This window comes from Neopelma chrysocephalum, unplaced genomic scaffold (assembly GCF_003984885.1).
Source record: "Neopelma chrysocephalum unplaced genomic scaffold, ASM398488v2 Primary Assembly neopelma1_44, whole genome shotgun sequence".
In the NCBI taxonomy this organism is placed as follows: Eukaryota; Metazoa; Chordata; class Aves; order Passeriformes; family Pipridae; genus Neopelma; species Neopelma chrysocephalum.
This window is the reverse complement of record NW_020897703.1, coordinates 21,396,624-21,422,127: the sequence shown is the minus strand read 5'-3', so window position 1 is coordinate 21,422,127 and position 25,504 is coordinate 21,396,624. Positions and strand designations below refer to the sequence as shown.

The 25,504-nt window shown below is 38.9% G+C and overlaps 1 protein-coding gene across 1 annotated transcript in view; it reads left to right on the top strand.

The window, feature by feature from the left end:
* Window positions 1-25,504, top strand: part of CNTNAP5 (contactin associated protein like 5) — a 292,078-nt gene that overhangs the window by 162,550 nt on the left and 104,024 nt on the right. The window contains exon 11 of the mRNA XM_027678926.1: window positions 16,141-16,247. Within this exon, the coding sequence (XP_027534727.1) occupies window positions 16,141-16,247 (107 nt within the window). The remainder of the gene's footprint in view (window positions 1-16,140; window positions 16,248-25,504) is intronic.

Sequence of the window (25,504 nt, the reverse complement as noted above, 5' to 3'; positions counted from 1 at the left end):
GTATAGGTGCAAAGTCTGAGATAACAGATTTAAATGCAATTGTACCAGGTCCTGCACTCAGGTCACAACAACCCCATATGATACTCCAGGCTTGGGGCAGAGTGGCTGGAAAGATGACCAGCAAAAAAAGGAAGTGAGGGTGCTGGTTGATGGTGGCTAAACAGAAGCCAGTGTTTGCCCAGGTGGCCATAAAGGCCAAAGGCATCCTGGGATGTATCATAAATAGTGTGTCCAGCAGGACTAGGGAGGTGATTCTTCCCCTGTACTCTGCACTGGTGAGGCTACACTGTCAAATCCTGTGTTCTTTTGTGCCCCTCCCTATAAAAACAACATTGCAGTGCTGGAGTGTGTCCAGAGAAGGGCAGTGGATCTGGGGAAGGGTCTATAGAGTGAATCATATGAGGAGTGGCTGTGAAAAAGTTCTTCACTGAAAGGGTTGTCAAGCACTGGAATAGACTCTTCAGGAAAGTGGTGGAATCACCATCCCTGGAATGGTTCAAAAAACATGTGGATGTGACACTTTAGTGGTGAACATGGCGGGGCTGGGTTAACAGTTGGACTCAATGATCTTGGAGGTGTTTTCCAACCTTAAGGATTCTATGATTCTATCTAAAGACTCCACTGATGTCTAGTCTGTAGACTAGACAGTGTACCCTTGAGTGGTTTTCAAATATTCTTCAAATTGGTTCAATGCACAAAATGTCCGACACTTTCAGTAACTGTAATTCAGCTAGTCACTGTAGTTAAACTAGTGCTCTGTATCACAGAGGCTTTGGACTGTAGGAAAGCTGGGATCTGGCTCCAGCTGTGTAGGATCCAGCTGCTTGTTCTTTCTGTATAAAGAGTATTAAAAATCTGTAAAAATCTCTTCTCCAAGAAATGTGATCTTGCCTTTCTTAATTATAAGATTTATTGCTGTGTGCACTGCAAAGCGCACGTTTTTGTAATTTTAGCGCATGTGGGAATCGTGTCGCTTAATTACCATGTAAATGGGACATTTGTCTTAGTTATCTAAGCAAAAAACCTCTTTTGAGGAATATCCTCTATTTAGAAAGCAGTTTATTTGTTACAGTCTTGTAGGCCAAGCTCATTCAGACTTGGTCTCTGAAAGCAGTGGTTAGGCAGCTTACAGCAAGTTGTGCCTGCTCTTAAAAAGAGAATTAATGACTTTATTTTGAAAGATGAAAAACTGGGATGACTATTGATGCCTGCAGTATGTTTTGGAGAGAGAATCCAGTTGTGCAAGCATATTATACACGCGCCACACATACACACCCTGGGACTCTGTATAAAGTATGAACCTTCATCTGAAGGACTGAGCTCTAATGTCTCACTATCACTCATCTCTAGTATTTGAACAATATGTGTGCTCAAGTGAACTTGGCATTAATGCCTTCTGTCTCCCTGTATTTGTTATTTCTATTCTTCAATAACTATTTCTTTGGAAATAAATGCCCTGGCACTACCTGGGATATCAGAGAGTACACACAAAAAATAGGGCTGTTCATAAAAATATGCAGAGTTTAGCCTTCTTTCCATTTGGTGGCTGGGGAGACAATGCTAAGTGAAGATGCTTTTGGAGATACAAATGGACTTAACCATCTTGCTGAACCTGCTTTAAGCAGGGAGCTTTTGCTAGAGACATTGAGAGGCTTCCTGCAGCCTTAGCAATCCTGTGAACAAATCCACCCTGTAATTGCTCTGGTCCTGGTTGAATGGGCAGTTCAGGACGTATCTGTGAGAGCTGAGATCAGCAGATAACACAGAAAACCTCACGTATTCTGTGCTTTCAGTAGGACATTAAGACATTGTACGGTCTTGAGTTGAACACAGCAGTATGGGCTGTCCAGATAATGGAAGAAGCCCCATTAGCACCATCTCCTATTAAGAGATTGCTTTTTTCTAGCCCTCACATCAATGCCAGCATCACTAATGTCTCCACGGTTGTATATCAAGTTGTTGCATATCTGACTTGCAGTCGTCTTATATGGTACCTGGACATTGTCCTTAGGTTACACATCCTATGCAAGGAGAGACATCCCCAGTCTAATCAAGTCAGAGCTGTGTTGGCTTCACAAGCCCTGCAAAGTATTCCCTTCTTCACCTCCTTCAAGACAAAGCTGCTCCTGCAAAGCCAATGTTCCCAATACCTTATAGAACAGAAACTAGAATCTGTAGAATGAAGCAATTTTTCTTGCAGCATTGTGCGTATAGGACTCTTGGCATTATCCCCACTGCCTGCCTACTACTAATCCTGTTAACTAGATTTTTTTGTCTTTTCTTCTTAGTATGTATATTTGTGTGATTGTGCAAATACAACCAAGTAGATAGTGCTCAGTCTTTTCTGAGGATATTGAAAAGTGTGATGCTTACACTACTCCTGTTATAAAGTGTTAGAGGTCATAGCTGGCTGTGGTGCATTTATCCCCATTCCAGTGAGAGATAAAGAAAAATTGAGACAATATTGTGCTAAGTCATAGAGGTCTGCTCCATCTTTAAAAGGAAATAAATTTCATTTTATCCATCTCTTTTTTTTTTGCCTTTTCAGGGTTTCTGCTTTGTTAGGAGGGCAGGTGCACATCAGGGCTTGTTTGTTTCACACTGAATTAAAAAGTCACAAAATACAGTTTCTTACAGCATGCTGGCATTTTCTCTCTAAGGCATGGTACAGAGCAGAAAGTAACAAGGCAGAGATGTCTGGAAGTGAAGGTGCCATGAAGTCCCTGAACTCAGAGACCTTTTGTTGATGAGGAAAGGAGGTATCTTCCAGTATTGATGCAGTCTTTTTGACCATCTCTGACAAAAAGCCATCTCATATGGGCCTAAACAAAAAAATGCAGACTCTCTTTGAATTTATTTTCAGTTCAGAGTGATATAGATTTAAGTTCATGGCTACAGGGACCATTCATCTCTCACTCCTGGTGTTTTGAACTGTAAGTGTTTTTTGGGAAATGAGGCATCTTCTGGGAGAGACATATTAAATCTAAAAGCTTCCAGGAGAAAATCTGAGCAGTAGGAAAGTCTAATAAGAAAGGAATAATGTTTTTGGTCTTTGGCCCTTAACGCCTTAAAGAGCAGATGTCAGTGTCAAGGGATGGGGAGGTGGTAAGCAGCATAAAAAATTCATTTGCTTCTCATAGATGCAGTAAGTCAGAAAGGATTCACTCCGTTCTCTTGATCTCCACTAAGTCTCTAGGTTTAAGTGTATGGCCAGGCTCCCTGTCCTTCACCTGCAGGTCGTGTGTTAAGGCTCTACAAATACAAGATGGAAAGACTTTCATAAGTACTTCTGGTTTAGAGAAGAAAAAAACAAAACAGCATACAACAGAATGTCTTTTTCCTAATGGAAAAATGCATTTCTCTCTTCAGTATTTTATGCTGTTTGCAAAGATTTCTTGACTCTGTCAAGCAGCCTCCTGAAAATGGGTTAGGGATGTGGTTACAGAAACTTCTCACTCAGCAGGGTAAGAAATCACAACTGCACCTAGTGCAGCAGCTGGCTGCAGTGTGCCTGGCACAGATCTCTTCTTTCAGTCTTTTTAACACTGATGAAAGACACAAGGCTGCTGTCCCTGGAGATGCCAGTGCTTCCCTTCTATGGCTAATATGTGTGCATGGGGCAGAAAGGAGAGTTGAGTCTTCTTGCGCTTGCTCAAACTGACAAATCCTAACCTGTTTCTTCAGGAGAATGATAACAAATGTCTTAGTTTCTCTAGTGCTAATAATAATTCTCTAACCTGAGGTTTATTCAGTGCTGTGATAGGCCAGAAACTCAGATCATTTGCTATTTTTTTCATGCAGTGTTTTATCCTGTTAGCTTAGAGGAAAACATACTTGATGCCGTTCCCCTGATCTAAGCAGGACCCCTGAACCATAGCATTGATACCAAAATACTAGACTCTTACTATGTGCAGCCTTCATTTTGAAATTTGATATAACTGGGGGCTGGACAAATTTTGAACCAAAAAGCAGCTGGTAAAAAAAACAGGTGTGCTAATGTGTCCAAGTGAAGAGCAGCAGGGAGATAAGCAAACACTGTAAAATAAACATTAGCCAGGGCTTCCACTTGGCATTTAGCTGTCCTCGGTTATCAGTCATGCTTCTAAATTTCTGTTCTCTATAAAGATATACAGAACCCGAACTGTTTCTTGAATGGCCCACTCTAGATGAAAAAACCCATAAAATAGGACTGGAAAACATGCCTTGCAAAGACAGATTGATTAAGTTCTTTAACCATGTCACCAAAAACCAGGAAATAAACTCTCCAACCAGTTTGTAAGGTTAGAAAACCAATACTACTTTATTCAGTGCTGGATGCATGGGGGTCACTTGACCTAACATGAACACCCAGCAACCTAGCAGACCAAGTTATATCCATGAAACTAATACACATTCACTACATTTCTATTACATATTCATTACATTTCTGGAATGTATGCATATATGCTAATTATTTCTATGGACTTATTTGGATATGGTTCCAGATCTTCTAATTAATCTTTTCGCCTTGAGAGTACCTCAAATATGTGGTCAGTTCCTAATGTATTTCTCTTATCATTCTTTGCTCAGACACACAATCCTTGTTCTCAAAACTAAGGCATCTGCAAATACATATTAATCACTGATATAGGTAAATAAGGAAAAAATAGCTGGCTATTATGGAATTAATACAAAGCCACATTAATCTCTGCATTTGTACTAAGCACTGTATGGTACAAAACTAAATATTAACCATGGATATAGGGATCAAACACTATTGTGCTAAAGTTAAAAGAATTTTCCAACATCTTCCTCCAATGCTGCAGAGACTCCTTTTTGAAGAAATATAACTTGTTTGGCAACAACCTGAAGAGATTGGTGAGGGAAGGCAGAATAATGATCTTCAGGTGCTCAAAGGCTGCTGCAGCACTGAAGGGAATAATCATCTTTTCTGACCAAGATGTATAGGAAAGCAGCCGTGACACAGATTGCCTGAGGAGACTGTCAAGGTTCTGTCACTGGAAGGCTTTACAAAAGTTGGATGAGTCTGTGAGAAATAATGAACATGGGTATGGGTGATTCTACCTTGGGGTGTGAGCATGGACTGAGTGATCTTCCAAGTTGCCTCCAGCTCTGTGCAATTCTGTTACATTTGCTCAGGCTTCTCCAGCAGCTGAAACAGCTGTGTCTTGTTCTTGCTTTGGGGGTTCTGAAGTGTCAACAACCATAACACTGCTCAAGAAAAAAAAAAAAACAAAACACAAAAAACAATGAAACAACCAACCCAAAACCAAGTGGGAAATATCTTTCAGGTATTCAGCTCAGGATATCTCACACCTGTGAGAAAGCTCATTCAGTAGATATATCTCTCAGACACTCTAAGGCAGTAGGGACTGTGTAGCCCATGGTATTGTTTGGTGGCTTTTTTATAACCTGAGATATATACATGAAGGGGAAAGGAGCAACACCTTACTAACATGTCACTTCCCTAACTTGCTTGATTCATTTTTACAACTGCAGGATGAAGCTATGTGATTGCAGATTTTTTTTTTTTTGGGGGGGGGTTATCTTCTTTGCAAATTCTGTGATGCCTAGAATGATGGTTAAGCTCAAGCAGGGATTTTTCTTTGATGAAAAGTAACTTGATTCCCTTCTACTTGGTCTACTTTTCATGAGATCCTATGACTTGGAGTTCAAGTGTCTGCCTCTCTTTCAGATGTACTGAAAATGAGGGTGAGAAGTTTGTAAGCTGTTTGAAGAAGGCAGGGACTGAGGCAATGGATAACTATTGAAATATCTCCTACTTAGTCAATCAAGCCAACAGCTATGTGTTCATCCCTTCACAACTTCTATTTTAGTTGCTCAAAGATGAAATTGAAATCCAGTTAGATGTATTCACTGACCTCAGCCTTGGCCTGACCAGCCCTTTCCAAGAAATGCATCCTCTCTGGGTCACTCAGAGGAGGCTCTGTGTGCAGCTCTGACTACACAGTCTACAAGTCTGTCTTTCAGGCCTCATGGCTGTTTCTAAAACTGACACTCTATTCTTTTGCGTGCCACAAACTGTTCTCTACAAGGAGTGATTAAATAGGCTTAGACTCTTCAGCCTGGAGAAGAAAAAGCTAGACAGAGTTTTGTGATGAGGAGCAGCATGAAGGAGGTGAATAATAAACAAGAATTTGCTGTTTCTTGCAAATTCAAATCTTACACTACATCAAATTGGATGTCGTTAGATGCTGTAGAGGTCAAATGTAAAGGAAAAAGCCAGTAAGGCGTACATGAATCTGTAAGCCACAGATGGCTGGAAGCTGGCAAAGTGTTCAGTGGGATGCTCTTGAACTTATTTCATCAGCATTTTTGCTGTGACCCTGTCAAAGTAAGGAAACTGAAGGACAGGCACTGTTGATCTGAAGCAAGTCTGGAGGGAGGTGATAAACTTAGGACTACAAAGTCCAAGTTCCTCACTGTTTTTTAAAAGAAAAGTTTCATTGTGCCCAGCTCTTTGTACCTCTGTTGCTCAAAACCAAAATATATTACTTCATAGCTGTGGTAATCTCAAAATACATTAGAATCTGACCTGAATTTTGCTAAGTTCCAATACTTTCTGCACTGTGTTTTCTCTTTCTACGTGTCTGTGTAATAATGGGCGTGTGGGTCTGTCTGTGTGGGGGCAAACAATGGAAGGCATAGCCTGGGGAAAACTCAGTCAGCCACTCATTTAAAAATAAATGAAATGGGTAGGAAAACAAATATGCAGATGCTGAGAATTTGGCCACACTGTTGAGAAGCTCTGACTTCCCATTCAGCAATTGGCTCAAATGCCAGATTTTGTGACTAGAAATACTAGTTTTAGTCCTGAAGCTGAGTTGGTTGTTTGCTGTGGTTGGCATCCTCTTCAGAGAATAGATGCAGGAATGTGGGCTCAAGAGATATTGCAGCTCAAGAGTTGCCATGGATATTAGGAAAATGTGCCAGAAAATCATTATACCTCAGTCCAGAAACACTGGATTTCCAGCCCTTCATCATACGGCACAGATGCTCCCTTTGGGCTGAGCAAGGCCTGCTGCTCTTACTGCAATAAGGGCTGCAATGTTGCCTGCAGCCTGAAGGCATGGGTTGATTAATCTCATACACTTATATGCAGCAGGACAAACTGCTTTGCAGTGTTAGTCATAGAGAAGAAAATTCCATTTCCAGGAATCCTTGTACTCTGTATGTACACAAATAGGTAAGATCTGGTGTGGTTCCCCCTACTAGCTCCTCTGAAGTCTATAAAGAGAAGTGCTTTTGAGGTACTGCAGTTGGGATAACTTGTGCTAAAGAACACAGTTTCTTTTCCCCGGAATTGGTACATCTCATGGAAGTCTCCTTTGCCCCTCGAGGTGGTGCTAGACAAATGTTTGCTTCTCCAAGGCTTTTGAGGCAAATCTTGTTGGCACACACCCATAACAATGACATTGGTTCCGTTAATGCTTTTGAACTTGTCAGCCCCCATCACAAAGGATGAAGTATTAGAATTGCACCGTGACAGAGAAAACTCTGTTAAGGAGTCTGAAATTTTTTATGATTCTGCTGTTCCTGCCAGGACTGAAATGGCTTGAAGCAGTTAACTTTTCATTGGCAGTTTAGCTGGACGGAGGTAGAGCTGAGGCAGATGCAAAAGCACGCTGTTGTACACCCACTGTTATATTGTCATAAATTCTATGCGTGATTTGTGCTTGAGTATATAACATTAGTGAGACCCCTGGTGGCCTAGTGGTTAGCGTGCAGGACTTTCACTGCTGCGACCACGGGTTCAAATCCCGGTCTCCTGGCCTGATGGAGGTCGTTAGCCCTGTGTGGCCATCCATCTATGAGAAGGACACTCTAAACAAACCTACGTCCTGAGGACCTCACTGCCATTGTCCAAGCTTGCTTGGCCCCGGCAGATGAACCTTAGGATTAAAGGGTGGGCTCAGTTCAGCGCAGGCTGTGTCTCACCTAAAAAAATCCATTGCGCAGGCTGGAAAGGTAAAAGACCTTTCCCCAAATCTTCGTTCGCGAAGATGGGCCATTACCTTACCTTTATATAACATTAGGTAGTCTTTGGATTAGGAAGGTCTTTTATGTGTTGAACTATTGTCATTCATAAATGAACTACCAGCGTAGTCAGAGCCTGCTTTTCTTTAGGCTCAGGTTTGCATGAATGCATAGATAAATGCATGTGCTGCTCTCCCCATCTACAGCTGCTGAGGTACTTTAGTCTGATTGCTGCTGTTTATGTTGATTTTGCACTGATGAAGCTTTGACAGACTTGTCCTGTTTTCCCTTGGCTAGCACCTTGCCCTTGCTATAGCAACTACTGACAGTACTTGTCAAGGACAACACTGGGAACTTCAGTTCCATAAAGTGACCTGGGGGAGGGAAAGAAGGTAAAAAAATATTCGCGTTGAATCCACCTTAGCAGATGGACGGATGGCACATCTTGTAGAACATCCTGGGAAATTCCACTGATCTACCATGAGGAACTCAAAACCTGATCTCAGATATTTTCTTATGAATCCTGGCAGTTTCACCTCTGTAGCATCAGTGGGCAGACACAAGCACACATTGATGTGACCATCCTTATTAAACCAAGATTCATCTGCATATTCCAATTCTCCTAGCAAACACAAATGGAGAGAGCAGCATGTGGTATGCTCGATCATCACTGCAATGGGATTGGCGTTAGCAGTTTACCTCATTAGGGAGAAGTGTATGGAGTTGATTCATTGGAGTTGGCTCCCCTGTACTGCTTGAGTTGCAGAGCACAAATATTGTCCTTAGTCCTATCCTTTTATCCCTTCCTATGTTTTATATGTGAAAATCCTTAATCATATTTTCTAAATAAATTATCTTAAAGTGTTCTTTTTCCTTGCTAAATAGAGCTGACCTTTTAAATCCGTCTTTATGCCTATTTCCTTTGTAGATTCTATTAGATTTTATTATCAATTTTTACTTACAAGAAATAGTATTTTTTTACTTTTTCTTTTAGTGCTGAACTTAACATTGCTTCGTGTGTTGTACTGTCAAAATGGGCCTTTGGGAAATTAATTACTATTTCAGGTGAAGGGTGTTAGGATAAATCCATTGAAAGCTCAGTGTTTTTTTTAAATTTCCCAAATCTCATCTCAGGTTTAACATATTCCCTGCAGCAGAAGTCAAACTATATATGATCCTTCCATCCCCCCTAATTTGGCCATGCAAATGAGAAAATACCCTAGCTAATTATGTCCAGTGAGTTTTAATTTTTTTTGTTAGAGTCCCAGGCTGGAATTGAAAAAGCAAACACTTAATATTGCATTCAACTCCACCTAAATACATACAGTGTACTGCAGAAAGAATAATTAAAAAAAAAAACCCAAGCAACACACAATTTGGCATCCATTCTTGTCATTCTCTATAGTTTTTCTATTTTCAGTATTTAGCGGGGTTTTTTTCAGAAATGACAATTATGTTATAGTCCGGATTATTTTCTCTTTGCTTATGTTTTTTAGCAACAAGTTGAATATTTTACATTACTCTCCTTTAATTAGGAAGATGATCAAAACTGGGATGACTTGAAGACATAAGAGGGGGTGTCATGTGTCCTTTTTAAATTATTTCTGATTTTGGTTAAATTCCAAAATTGGTTTGAATATTGCCCACTTATATCTCCATCCTCAGGCAAAACAAAGCATTTGTACTGCACGTCTTCAGATGCTGAAATACCTGGATCTAGGTTTTTTCCATTAAATGCTACATACAGGAAGGCTTGTCCTGCCTAGTTATAAGGATCTGATGGTCCAGGTTAATAGTTCTTCTGATTTTTTGTGTCACCTTAATAATCTTAAAAAGATCACTTCAGTCCTGTGAGTGACTATTTTCCCCCTCACCTTTTGTCTCCCTTGCCTGTTTTAGGAATCAGTGAACATGCTTACAAATAGCTCAGAGTGTAATGAAGCTTCATGTCTTCTTCCAGTTTATATATTGACTAACGAAATTGTGGAATAGTTTTCAAAAAGTTCCCCTTTTTCATACTTGGTACTTTGTAAAACACTGACAATTTACTTTGCACTTGTCCAGCAAAAAATAAAATATTGTTAGAAATGCCTTTTTCATCAAATTGTCCTTAAAGAAATTATGTTTTTTCCACTTTCTCTGTACTAAAATCAAAGCAAAACACTGGAAATAATAATGTGTTAATCCCTTGTAAAGATCACTAGACAGTGAAATAGAGAAATAGAGAAATACATTATGTTCTGTGGGAGCTGAAGAGCCTCTTGGGTCCTTCCCTAAAGTATGCACCTACATCACAAATTAGACATCCTAACTAATGGAATTAAATTAATGGAATTAAACCCTTGCAGGTAGCTCATTTTGAAGTGTGAGTCTTGGAAATCCTTTCAGTACAACCCAGGTTTTAGAGTGGAAGGACAGGATGCAGAAAAACTGAGCAAGATTTGAAAAATCCAAACCCACAGGCATCCAAAGCTGGGTGTTGGAATTAAAATCCTCGCAGTTCTGAAGAGCCTCCCCCATCTCTTCATACTTATTCTAATGTTTAAACTTAGCTGAATAATGCAGGTAATGGCAGTACTTCTCTCTGTGATAGCTTGAGGGCTGACTGACAATGAAGTGTAATAAACTTGTGGAAAGTTGCTGACATTTGAGATAGTTAGCATTGTCCCTAAGAGCGTAGGGACTTCCCACTTGCGTGGGAGAGAGATTTGTACTGAGTGAGACCCTTGTGGAGAAAGAAGGCAGTTTGAAGGTGGGTAAAGGGCTACTTAAGTGGCTTTTGGAATCCAACTTGAGTGTGGAATTGAGATGTGGGGGGCACCTGACTAGAGTTCACCTCACCTTTAGAGTCAAAATTCGTGGAATGTGCAATGCCATGGTAAATTAAAGGCCAAATATGGGGATGCATGTAGGAGATAATATCCTATCCTTGTTTGTTTGTTTGATTCTTGCAGATGGCTTTTCTGCATTTGCTTTGTAAAATTATGAATTCTAAATGGAACAGCTGTCTGTACAGGATGGTTTATTTGTTTCCCTTTTTTCATTTTCAAATTTATTTATATAAAATCCTTTCAGCTGATGCCAAGCCAAACTGTCAGCACATTTACCTCTTATTAAAAATGTAGGTGTTCTAAAAACAAAGCAATCAAACCTTAAAAAAATGCCTTTCATCTAAGGCATAGATAATAGGCTCTTTTCCCTTCACTCGTGCCAGTCCCAGCACAACCTCCTCCCACAGTTCTGTCCCAGTCACATGCCTGAGGGCTGTTGTCATCAATGTTCAGATCTTCTAAATATTGGTCTCAGTGCTATGCCAGTTCAGAGTCTGAAAACCAAGGCGGCTAACAATGGAAATAATAATATATTTGAGAAGTCCAGTCATCAAGTTTTGCAAATCTCAAAAAGAAGAAAAACCTACCTTTATGACAAATTATTAAGATGACAGAAATACCTTTTTTTCTTTCAGTTTTTTTTTCTTCCATTCAGTGGGATAGAGTATATGGTTTCCAGCATGGAAAGAAGAATTGTCTTTGTTCACGTTATTCTCGTTCTCTTTGTATTCTGTGAGATCTCATAACATAATAAGTTTAGGAAAGAAAAGGTAGATGACTTAAAAATAAAAGATTAAGTGTACCAAAAGACTTTTTAATATGTTGTTGATTGGCTTTTTAAAGTTGCAAGAGGAAAGAGAAGTTGGAAGGTGGGGTGATGAGGAGGGAATGTCTGCTGAGGAAAATCAAGGGTCTGAAGAGTGTTAATTCTTTTAGAGCCTGTTGTAATATTGCTTTTACACACTCTTTCTCCCATCCTCCCTCTGGTTCTGGTAGTTCTCTTTTCTCCCATTAGTTAAGGAGATTTAGCCCACTATTTTACCACAAAAAGTCATTTGGGGGGAAATAAGAATGGGATGTTCTACTGCAATGCTTTTTCTGATGCTCTCTAATCTTCATCAGTTTTCTCCTTGGTAAACCTCTGAAGCTGTTATATGCTGTGTGTGTTGTACCATTGGTAGATGTTTCTTTGAAATGTTTGTCTAGTCTCCCCTTGAACCCAAAAATAACCTTTGGCAAGGAATTTACCAAATTTATGCCTCAGCACAACAGGGCCAAAGCCCATGTCATTGCAATTGGCCTCAATTTATTGAGTTTAGGGGAAAGACATCATTTTACCAAAGGAAAATACAGTCTTACAGCAACACCAGGAGTTTCATCATACATGCATGCCTACTATATGAAATCATCTCTTTAAATGTTATATTTTGTTAATGATACATTAAATAGCTGCAGGCCTTGAATAAGGAAACATGCTGAAATAAAAATTAATTTGAGATAATATTCAGGAAAATGCTATCTTGATAGAAAAGCTTCTAAAATTTCATGTATTTTCTCGCTACAACAGTTGTTGAGTTTTAGGGAATTTAGGGCTTGTCTCAAAATTATATATATTGACAGTCTTAATATTGAGGGGGTGTGCACCATTTTTGTTCTCTCTGTGATGGTTCCCTTTCTTTCCTGTTTATTTAGGAAGGATAGAGAGTAGTGCTGGCAGGATGTGTAGTGCGGACTATAACAAAATCTCAGAGGTGCTTATTGGCTATACTGGGTTTATTCTAGTCAAATGTAACATCAAATGTGTAGAACTCCTTCAGCCTTCCTACTCAAGTAATTTTGTCATTGTTATTTCTTCATCATTCCTATCAGAGGGCCAAATTTCTCCACCCCCCGCAATGTCTATGCAGTTTGTCCTGTGATTTCAAAGGAAAGACACATACAGTTTTGGAGGTGAATGTTTCATTTTAAGGACAGTGAAAGCTTTTGTGCAGGCTCTGCATATTGCTCACTTAGATGGCTAAGGGATGTGTTTTCCAGCTTGGCTTAAGGAGGGAAAATTTTGTTTGCTTCATTTATTTTTTTTAATAAGAATTTTTCATCACAATATATTCTATGAATTAATCTGGAAGATCAAGTCTCTGGGCTGTCACAAATTGTCTTAGGCAAATCCTAAAATTTCCAAGTGTCTCATTTATGATACAAAAATTGAGTTGATCTGTTTATTCTTTTCAATTGCAAATAGGTCAGGGGCTGTCTCCTGCAAATTTTTGTCTGTGAAACATTTTGTGATATCACTGCATTTTTCTTTTTTTTTTTTTGGCTAAAATTGTTTGTTTCCACTAGAATGAAAATATTAATTTAAATTTTAAATTACATATATTTAAATTCTTCAACATGAGGATCTGGGACAGTTCGCAAATGGAACAACCTGTGACTTAGGCATGCCTTGATTAATTTTAATCACAGCTATTTCTTAAATTTGAGTTCTCTGACAATTAGAATAAATTTTGCTTCTGATGAAGACACAACTGCTCAGCTAGAATGGGATTATGGTAATTATTAGAGTTGCAAAGAAATTTTTTTCATAAGCTCTTAGAAGGGTTAGTTATCTGACTGAAAACAAGATCAATGCAGTTGGTGCTAATTAAGGCAAATAGACTAAGGAATAAAAAAAGTTTAATTCTGAATTTATGAATATCATTAAAAGCTTACATGGTTTGTTTGACTTGAATTTTGTGCATTGTTGGGGGAAGAAAAAGTGTCTGCATTTGCAAGACAAATAGAAATGAGAACTGACCTTCAACTTTGTAAACTCTTTAAAGGAAACTGTTTTAACGGAATAAATGTGGCTAAGCCTTTACATGCAGGCCTTTGGAAACTGCAAATTACTAGTAATTAGCTCTACTGCAGTGGGTTAATTAATAAAAGGTAGCTTAAAATAGGCAGAAAGCGTATTTGTCCATTACACTGATGATGTAAATTGTGATAATAACACAGCACTATTCTTTTTACCTCTTCAAAGAGCTCTGTTAACATCAGATGTTTCATGTCACCAGTGTCCCTGTGATGTGAATAGAACTACTGTTGTTGTACAGGTGACATAAATGAATGTTTATCACTAAATAGCAAGTAGAAGTAAAGGCAGTGTGCTGAGGCATGGGCAGGCACTAAACAAAGCACAAATATGAGTAAATCTTCTCACAGGCAAAACTCATATATATCACCACAATGGTGGTGTACCACTGTGCTTTGCCTCTGGAATGAAGCTGCTGGGGAGCTACTGGTTTCAGGGAGCTGTCACAGTCCTACAGAACATAGCAGGGTGCAGGTCCTCTTTGTGCCCTCCTGTAAGGTTGCTTGTGTTTTCTTCAGCATCGACCCAAAGCTTCTAAATCTCACTTTGCTATTACTAGGAGTAGATGTGATGGCAGAGAGGCTGGCTGGGCTGTCACTGCACCAGCAGCCTGTTTGGCTGTTAGATGATTGCTTGGCATACCACTAAAAGACAGAATCTTATCCCTTCTCAGAATAGCTGACTTGTAAGAGTGGGGGAAACCCAGTGGTTTTGGCCCTCCCCTTTGTTTCTTGTTTTAGAAAGAAAGGGTTCTCCCACAGTACTGGAAAAAGCTCCCTAGTGAGCTGGAAAACCAGCCATGTAATTGCCATACTCTTTCCTCATTTTGTATTTGAGCCCAATGATTAATAGAAGCCATGACAATGATTTTTACAAGAGTAAGAAATTTTATAATTGTTTGAAAAAATGTTAGATAGTTATAATTAGTATACTTTCTTCTTGAATTCCTTATTTCTCTAGTATTATAATAAATAACGGCAATAATTGAGTAAATGCTGATAAAAATAAATAATCTTTCATGTTAATATTTTTCTATGATCTTTATAATTTTATGTAGGATGGTATAAATAGTGATCAAGTGAAGCTGGGTTCTAAAATGAATCCCAGACTCACATTTAGATGAATGTATGTTTGTGTGAACTATCATGGAGCATATTGAGGATGAGAGGTTAGTCTGATAGGCCTCTGGGCACAGAAACAGGTTTCTTTGGGTTGTTAATGCTTGACAGCTCTAAACAGTCTTGTACTCAGGTAGGTTGATGAAAACTTGGCTGGTGAGGCTCAGAAGGCTGGTGAAGATGGATGACTGTTAGGGACATATAGGTTTTCTACTTGCATGCATGAAATGGGTTTTAATTGTAAGTAATCTAGATGAAACGGACTGAAAACCACAGTTAAAGGCAAAATGCATACTTATATGCCAAAAAAATTCTAAGGATGAGATGAACCACAATAAAATGTCTTCAGCTGGCAAAAATCTAGGTAGCATCAGTGACTTCAGCACTAACACCACAGAAAGCTCTGGGCATAAAAGGGTTTTGAATCTCAAATTACAGCAAAGCAAACCCTAATGGAATTCTGTAGTGTAAGAGATAAATTGGTTGCCTGTTTCCTCTCCACCCACCCATCACAACTGAATCAGCAGTATAAACAAGTTACTTATTTTTCAAAAGTCAGACATACTGTGTAAAAGAGATTAATATACAGTAAGAAGAAAAAAAAAAAAAGAAAGAAACAGCAAACAAGAGAACAATCTGTTTCCATTTAGGTTGGTGTAACTCCATTGCACTGTGTGCATTTATACCAGGGGAGTTCAGATCAGCATTCACTTCTTGTCCTGGAGATTGAATTTATCTCCCACAGCTTTTGTTTCTGTTCACTTCCTGAGCTGCATGCTGTTGTGCCTCTTTCTTCTTTTAATAATTTGTTTAACAATAATACTTCAGAGGCACAGCAAGTAAAATGAGGAAAAGAAGAGAGAGTACAGAACTCATAATTGAAGCGTATTTTTCCTCTCACTTCAGAGATTTGCATGCTGCTTGTGTTACCACAAATGTAACTCAGCCTAATTTTGATAACAGTGGTTCCTGTTTAATCAGAGAACAGGGGATTCTCCTTTGAAACAAGATTTCAATAGCATTTTCGCCTGTTACTTTTCTTGTTCTGTGCTCAGAAAGTTTGCGACACTTTAACTGCTAACAGGTGGAATATTTTATTGAGAGCGATCTTAACCCACTTGCTGGATAGTTTAAATGTTGTTTTCTTCCATGTTTGCACTGGAGGCAAATCATAGATCAGAGGAATAAGTAATTATTTCAGGTATTATACAGTGAATCAGCCCTAGGAAACTCTTGCCTGAATGAGGAGTTGAGGCAGTTTTATAATTTTTTTTACAGCACATTGTTTTTACAGAAATCTTTATAATTAATTATGTTTTTTAAAACTCTCTCAAATTAGATGTTTACCCAACTACTGTGAACATGGAGGTAAATGCTCTCAGTCCTGGACCACCTTTTACTGCGATTGTAATGATACGGGCTACATGGGAGCGACCTGTCACAACTGTAAGTAAACCCACACCTACAGTGTTTTCTACTACAGCTTGTATGTCAAGGTGCACATAAACCAGGAAGGAGCTTTGTGAGAGGTCATATCATACCACAGGATGTAGCATGTCCTGACTTGGTTTGACTAGGTCAAGAGTATGCAGGAATACATTTGCAAATATGTATGTTTTTGACAAGTATTTTGGACAAAACAAAACCAGATTATGTTAACTAATTTTCTGTGGCTTTTTTCCTCACACTGTACATTGATTTGGAGAATCATAAAGTCATGCATATTACATCCACATCAGAGACACATTGGTCATTCAACATTTACTTGAATTTAGCTGGGCTGAGCTGGCTGATTTTAGTCCGTGTTTAGGGCTTTATGTCAATTTTGCCTCCCTGGTCTTCTTTGTTTTTAGATTATATGAAAGTTCGTGTTGCAAGAACTCAATTTTCAACTGTTAATGATTTTTTTTTTTGGCTACTGCTATTAATAGTATCTGAAACTGACAGTATATGAAACATTCAGCTACTGAAATCCACAGTAAAATGAATATTAAGGTGTTTTAAAGGTTAAATAACCCCTATCAAACAGTAGAGGCACAACATGCTGTGAATTCTAATAAAAATAGAGAGGAGAGAAAAGAAAAGCCAAAATAAAGCCTCTTTATATAGCTGACTGAAAGGTAAAACAGAAAATGAGGGCAAACTTCCAGTTCTAACATGGGAAATAAAGAGAAAAATACAGTGAGTAAGAATAACAATTCCGGGAATATAACTGTAACCACTCCGGGTGTTTGATGAGCACTTGGACCACAGATAGGATGAGATTGGTTATATGCATTTTTTTTTCCCCCTGTTAAGCTAAAAGGCAGAAGAGAAGGAGAGGTACTTAGTGGTTTAAAGCTGAGAATATTGGCAACTGTATTGTAATTTTGGAGACTGTAAATGGTTTGCTAGTTAATGGCGAAATAATTTGTGGGATCTGCAGCTGACAAGAGAGGTCTGTTCATGGATCTGTCAACCTGAACTCTACATTGTAAACACAAAGGAAGCCAGGGGCTTGGTGTGGAAATCATGCCAAGCCAGATGAAGGATGGGAAGAAAAACACTGAGTTAATAGCTTTAAAAAGAGGACTTCTTGTCTATTGCTTTTTTGTTCCAAAAGGCAGCACCCTTCTTCAAACCTTTGAACCCAATCCTCAGAGTACATGCTGTGATTGAGGCCATGGCAGAGTACTTACACCAGTTGATGACTGGTGTAAATACTAGATGGCCAAAACTAGACGGCTAAGTCAGTTGGTGAGAAGGGAAAGGCTCCTTGGGGAAGGAAGAGAACTGTCACTATTGACCATCACGGGTGTTTAGGGACACTTAACTCTAGGCTACATCTGTGCTGTCACATGAGCTCGGGTCCTGAGGCTCACTATGTCTGTGCCACCTCAGTGTGGCTTCTGTTTGAAGGAGACCATCTCGTTACCTCATAGAACTGGTTCATGACCAGTTTTCTGCATAGATATTTCTGTGGAGCTAGTGAAGTCTCCTGCTGCTATCAGCTCATGTTTGCACTCTCACAGGCACATACGTAGCTGCAGTTATTTAAGGTGCACTGCTGTAGAAACTACTCTGAAAAGTTTCTCAGGAAGGTCTTGTGTTCAGACTTTTCAGTGGATCAAGATATGCACAGATGTGATGTACAGCTATTCACCTGCTCAGCTTATTTACAACCATCTTATCAACAGCTAATTTGATTCCAGATAGATTGTGGAGCCAGCTGCCCTGTAAGCCAAGCAACGCTGATAAACAGCAACATTAGTCTGGAGAAATGCATTCATGTGCTTGAAATGCAATGAAACAAATTCAAAGCCGGTGGGCAAATGCAGACTGTTGATAAGAAATTTGCAGAACAAGAGATATTATCTCTTTCAGGTGATAGTGGTTGACATACAGGAGTACCTTTTGGTAGGTGAATTAAAGCCATGGATTTGATCACAGCATAACTCATATCCTCAACTTATAGCAGTCTCCAATCTTGTAATTCAGTGTAGTTCTATCAAAGTAAAAGATCTAATTTTGTAAGGTTTGAAATATAATCTCAAGAGATTTTCATTTTTACTTGAACACTGAGGCTGATGTGCCTGAAATTGAACTTATACCACTTCTGAGAGGCTATTTCTTTCATTAAACTGCCCTTCAGATCCAAGTCCATGCAGGAACAAGGGAAAGCTTTACCTGGCAATCTGCTGCAAGTGAAACAGGGTGAATTGTTTCATTGTTGTCTGAATTCCTTTTTTTTGTGTGAGTTTCATCACCATGAGTTTTGCCTCTTTTTGGTGTGGTAAGAGGTGGCTGAAAACTGTAAAAAGACCCATTCTTTGCCATGCTTCCAGGAAGAACTGCATGACATTCATCTTCAACCTAGAATTAATTGGTATATGTTTTACTACCTCAGACTGGGAGACCTTTCCATTTTAAGAACTGAGATCTGAAGAGACAGTGTCCCTAACTTACTGTCATCATATGTGAAGTGTTGAAATGCATTTTATGGTTGATACATAAGCAATCTTACTTTTTTCTTCCAAATATTCCTGAACGACACTGGATCCTGCTGTGGGGAACAGCTAACAATACATACTATCCCTTTTCTAAAGAGTTTACAGTTAAGTTTCTGAGGGGAAAAAACATGCTGGCACAGGTGACAGAGTGCCAGAAAGGCTTCATCAGCATCATAGGTGGCAGTTTCAGTCTACTAGGTACATAATTATTTCTAGGCTTTCTTGTAGCCAAATAGTCATAAGGCAGAGATTAAAAAGAGGAAGAAATTGAATGCTTGCAGACATGGAGTGACATGGGAGAAAGCAATAAAAAATTGTGCATGTTTGAAAAATGTAAGGCTATGACCAGAAGAGTTTGACATTTTTGAGAAGGCAAATGTCAGAGTCATGACAGGTAGATAAGTTGGAAATGTGCCATGAAAAGCAAAGATGAATCGTTTGCATTTGATGCAACAGAGGGGAATTAGACAGTGTCAGAACAGAACAGTAAGTTGATAGAAGACACAGCTGGGACAATGTTTGCAAGACCATGTCAGATATGTGGGACAAGATTGTGTCTGTCATGACTGAAAATGGGTAGTTGAAATTCAAGATGCGTTGATGAAGCAAAAGTGTGCATCTGAAGATACATGTAAAGAAATAGCTGGCTCTAGGTGTGGCCTTAATATAATCTTACCAGAGGCAGCTAGTTTTCTGGAAACCTCAAATATCCTCTTCTCTCAAAATCTCTTATGATACTGGAAGCTCCTAAACTGTCACAGAGCGTTTGGCAATCTGCCCGATTCAGATGCGAGTCTGCCACTTAAATGGGTGTGGTCCTGTCCCATTAAATAGCTATTGTGTGGCAGACAAATTTTACCCTGAAATCTCATCTGGTCCTGCTTCTGTTTTTCTCCTCTTCTCTGAACTTTCCTGTAAATAGAAGTAAAATAGTGCTAAAACCCATGTTTTCTGGGTTTCACTAGCATATAAGAGTTTAATATTTTCTAAACAGGTAGTTTCTTTCCTGCAAAGCCTATTGCCTGATGCATAAGCACATTTCTTTGCTTAGTAATGGTTAATCATTCTTCACTAACTGTCACGTGGAATATTATCAGTACTTTCCAAATCTCTTTTGTTGCTGTTGTTTGGTTTGGTTTTTGTTTTATACTTTTTGATTGGGGTTTTTTCCATTGTGGATTTACTTCTCATCCTTACATCTTCCAGTGCAAACATCTTCTTCCTGGCTAGGAAGTGCACTGTTGGGCACTTGTGTTTCCGTCTCTGTACTCTCTGTAGCTGTGAAACCCCAAAGCTCGTGCCGGTACCATGTCACAAATGCATGTGGACATGCAATTTGATGTCCTTGTGCTGACTGCCTCCAGATATCCATTTCACTGCCCACAGCTTGGGGAAACTGGAGTCATGGAATAACTTTATAAGATATAAAGCCAACTGTAGGTGATTTACATTTGATTGTGTATGAGTTTTGTTATGCCTTAGTTTCTCCACCTCTGATGGGAATAAGATCCAATTTGTGGGTATATTAAAAGGTGTGTGATGTATATCATCTACTGAAATGGTACGAGTTCTTTCCTTAGAAAATACTCTTTGCTTATTGCTACTTGAGCTTATCTGGAGCTGAGACAGTGCTTTGAGGATACAATCACATTTCAATCTGTAAAATGCAGGGTTTGCTTTTTGCTTTATCTTTTAAATGTGTTTCACACAGCTTGCATTTAAATAGGTTGGAAGATTAGCTCAGCTGAAGCCTTTTTAGCGATAGATGATTTCCCCATTTCTACAGTGTGTGGGTAGCCTGCTGATCTGTCAGGTATTGGAGCAGTCTGATATAATCCAGATAGATAGGAGAGGATCCCTTATGTAATCACATGTGTGAACCATAGCAAAATAGATAATTGTTTTCTGTTTTCCTCCTTTAGATAGAAACACTGATGTTAGTACACAGCTTGAGAATAAAAGCCTGAGTGGGATTCAGCTCATCTATCTTTTGCTGTCTGATACTGTGACATCCAATCTAAGATAGTGGTCTGCTCTCTCTTTATATGTAAAAAGTGTGAACTATTTCCAGAACTTAACTAGCCTCACTGTGAGATAGGGTGGCCATGGTAAATTTATGGACCACCCCTGAAATGTTTCAGTGTCTGCCATCTATAGAGGGAGACTGTCTTAGCTTAGACAGACAGTAGGCAACCGAAGGTAGGTCAGAATTATAGGTGTATATAGAGAAACTGAGGGTTGAATTACAGGTCTTAATTGATTTTTATATATATATATATATATAAATTAATATATGTATTAATTGAAAGGGAATAGTTGAAAAGCTGCGTAGTCATCTCTCTCATGCTACTAATTCTTGTAATTATCATGTGATAGTGAGAGCAGTAGACTGGTATAAAATGGCCCTGAGATACAGAATATTGCAATAATTTTATTGCATGATAATGATTAGTAATTTCCTTTTTCTGTGAGTTATGTTAGTCCCGTAGAAAGCCTCATCTTCGCCTTCTGTATTTCTATTATTTTTGTTTCAGGTGGTTTTTAGTCTTGGGTGGATTTTTGAATTCCAAAGACTGCTGAACATTGATATAAAAATTATGGGAAATATAAAATAATGGTTTTATTCTTCATGTTCTGGGGATGTCAACATGTCCCAAAGCTTTGCAAGGTGATAATTAACAGAATGTAATTTAATTCTGGATATTTGCTTTGGTGTGTGATCTATCTTGCACATACAGGCATGTGTCTTATTGGCCTAGGTAATTGCTGGAGGAAAGATTCATCCAATAATGGGAATGTCACATAGTCGTTGATATGGCATAAACTTAACATAACTTCAGGCTTTGAAAATGTATTTTTTAATATTAATATGCTTACTGCATATATCATTTTTGATCTGAAAAGCTTAATATAGCTTCAGCCAGATTGTTAGCAGTACTGGAGCTGCATCTTAAAATGCCAGCCGTGGCAATAGTAATTCTCTTGTGTTCCAAGGTAGGGAGGTATGTACGCAGTTTGGTGGCTGGGCAAATCAGGTTCAGAGAGTTTTGGTTTGACAGATATCTAACAGTGAGTTTGGTCATGTAATTTGAATGTCCTGAGTAGCCAGTTTTCCTGTCTGAGATTCTTGGAACAGCTTTTTTCCATGTGTGTTTAAACAATTGGTGTTCTTTGACTAAAGAAAACACATGTAATATTCATATCAAACCTTCAGTACTGTACTTGCTGTTCCTGCATATTTTTGTTCGCACCATGCTTTTGGAATATGAATTTTCATTGTTTATTTTGTAATAAGTTACTGTGTTATTAATGCTTTCCTTTCAGTATGTGTATCTGTAAATTGTACATCTGCATTTCTCAGTGGTGTTCATTTAAAAAAAGTTTTTCCCTTTGCCTGACATTTCCTTATAAATAACACAGAGAATATTTTGCTTTGGGGCTTTACTGCAGAACAGCGTATGCGAGGGACTAACTTTTTGAAGCCTTCCTTCTTCAGGTGTGACCATGACCACAGGGATGCCAGTACTTTGGGGAGCAAGACTAAAATACCGCGGTTTGCACAGCATCCTTCAAGTCTTTGATTGCTCATTTCCCTCCAACACTGCTCTTAAAATGGAGTAGGTGTCCCTGACTGCTTTCTTGCAGCAGCAGGACTTGCAGGTCATTCTGCACTAGGGCCAGGAAGGGGTTGCTGGGGTACGTGACTGACACAGCCGCCTCCAAACCTCAGCAGGGGAGTGACATGGGAGGACGGCTTGACATGACCTTTCCCAGCTTGGTCAGGGGAAGCCTTAGTTTGGATGGTAGGAAATTCTCTAATCCCCAGGTGCAAAGGGTGTATCTCTCCTGAACATCCATTTAGGTGACACTGTGGTAAAAGTAATTTTTAATCTATCTATGGAAATAACATATTCTCCATCAGATGAGTAAATATACATTTTAAAAAGAAAAAATAATCTATCTGTCATCCAGGCACACCACAGCAGAGACTGCATTAGACTGTCAAGAGCAGAGCTGTCAAAATGCAGTTTTCAAGAGTACAGATTTCATTTTCTGGCATTTAACAAGACAATTGTATTATAAGGGTGAGAATGATGATCATTCCCAGAGTTCATTGCCTGTACTAATCCCTCTGCTGTTGAAATGAGAAGAAATCTCACATTGCATATTGCTTTATTTGCTGCTTAGAAAAATCCTTGGTTGAATGCTCATTAGTCTGAGTCCGTAAGAGCAAATCTGTCAGGCCTGAGGTACACAAGCAGAGGGTGAAATAGTCATCTCCAGTCTGCCTCCGGGAGCTCTGAGCATTTTGTTGAGAATGCTTAATTTTGTCTGGTCAGCATTTGTGCATATCTATTTGTCCAAGGTCAGTCTAGGGCTTGTTGAAGATCCCATCAGAAACTCCAGCTCTCACTGGCCTTTGCAGCCTAAATAAAGCGTAAGTTTTCACTTCTGAATACAATAATAATTATTATTATGAGTGTTATTATTGCTCTTTCTGTCTAAGATGCAGAGAATTACAAAACAGTTAAATGAATCCCAAATGATCTGGCAGCAAGTATTCTGTCTGCCTTTTTTCAAAACTATACAACTGTTAGAGGTGGTAAAAGTGACATAGATCTCACTGCTAGTTTTAGCTGGGAAGTGGACAGTGTCAGCACCTTCCAATGAAATCAAGAATTAAAGTTCTTTAGGTCTCTTTAATGTATTTTATTTATTACATTACCATAAAATGTTCTCTCCTTCTGAGAAATTGAAAATTATCAGCTACTTTTATTAGATTATTTGAATCCAATCTTGAAACAGTAACACTACAGGATTCATTTTGGTAATCATAAATAGTACAGGCCAAATTCTGAATCTCTAGCTCATGTTTCATGCAATGAAATCAGTTTCCAAAGTAATTGAGAGTACAGTAGGAAAGAAATATTAGGAATTTTAAGGTTTACTTTTATTTTTTTGAGGAATGTTATCTTGGTGTCCATTAAATTTGAAAAGGACAGAATCCTCTGAGGGGGAAAAAAAAAGAAAAAACAAACAAATTGCTTTTCATTTGGAACTTACCTCTTGGTGGTATCTATACTAGTAATGTACTGCTCTGCACAGCAGAGAGAGCTTTACTTTGTCTTCCCAGTAGCAAAACTCAAGCCTGGGTGTCACTGTTACCTTTACATCGAGTCAAACAGCAAGAAGTATTTTAAACACTGGTAAGAGGTGCGTCTTACTGGATGAATAACAAGTTTGTTCCTGCACTGAAGACAGGGGTCTTTAAATATGCTACTCATTGAAGTATTTGCAAAACTGCAAGTCTTTGTACAAAGAACTGTCTTTTTTTTAGTCAAAGTACAACTGGAGGTGAAAATCAAAATTAAAGTGGCCTGAGGGAGAGGAAAGGTTTTATAAGTTAGGAACATGGGGGCTGCTGGGCAGCTCCACAATGGAATGGGAAGCCTGTGCTTAGTGAAGGCTGCCATGGAGACCGCAGCTGAACTGCATAGGGCAAAAGTAGGATTGGAAGCCAAATGGCAATGTAGTAACAGGCACTTCATGAAAAACTGGGCGAAAAGATGTTTTATTGGAAACAACTGAAGTTTGACCTTGCAAATGTTTGTGCTCAGTCATATACTGTTAAAGATTTCAGCTATGACAGAGATAAAATCTCTGGTTTAAGGACTGTAATTAAAACAGTTGGATTAACAGATTACTTTACTTAACAGATACTTCAGAGAGCTGAGCAGTGATGAAATTTGTCATATTTACAATTTTTCAGGCTCTTGAAGCATATTGAATCAAGGCTGAAGTTTCAATTGCAGAGCCAAGCTGAGAGCAACCCCATGCCTGTCAGACCAGACTGCGAGGTGCAGAGTTCCTGCGTGTGCTCTGGCTGACCAGTCATGAGGATCTTGATGCAGGAATTAGAAAATTAAATTCTACAGGGTTGTTTTACCCAAAAGGTCAACATAGGTTATTATTATTAAAATCTGATAATGCCTTTCTGGCACTGAAATCTGAATCATCGATCTGTAGCTTGAACCTTGACCAATCAAAATGAATGCTTATAGTTTTGCTTGGATACTTCTGTAGGGATGTAGTGTGTGGCTTGAAAAAAACATGGAATGTATATGTTTCAGATCCATAGTTTTGAGTTTTGAGCTTATGAATGTTTCTATCCCAGATGATATAAGAGAATGTGTAGAATTTGGTGATGTTGATCTGCCTGGGGATAAAGTGTTTATTTTATAAATGCTCTTCAAAGTTTGACAAATGATTTCCTAAGCACCTGGGAAGTGGAAAAGTGAGAACTAAAGGAAAAGATGCCCATTATGATCAGTGAGTAAAGCAGTGTTCAGAACAAATGCTCTGATGTGATGAGTTGTTGATCTGAAAAGCTAGTTCAATTTGAGATGCTTAAGACTGAAAGAGATACCTGAAGGAGAAATTGGGTATATGTGTTTCACAGAAAATTATAAAGGGGTGGGAAATAGATATCTTGAACTCTGTCAGCATTGTGCATGCCTGAACACCATCAGCACAGCTCATCCTAGCAGGTAGGCAAGAGCACAGACAGTACTCAGTTAGAGAAGCATCACTCGCTGTGAAGAGTGGGGCTCTCAGGCTGCACCAGTTTCAGCAGGTAGTTCTGGGAAAATTTTAAATTTCTTTGTGAAACACAGCAGTAACCTTTAAAAAAGATTCCTTACAGAGCAAAAATGT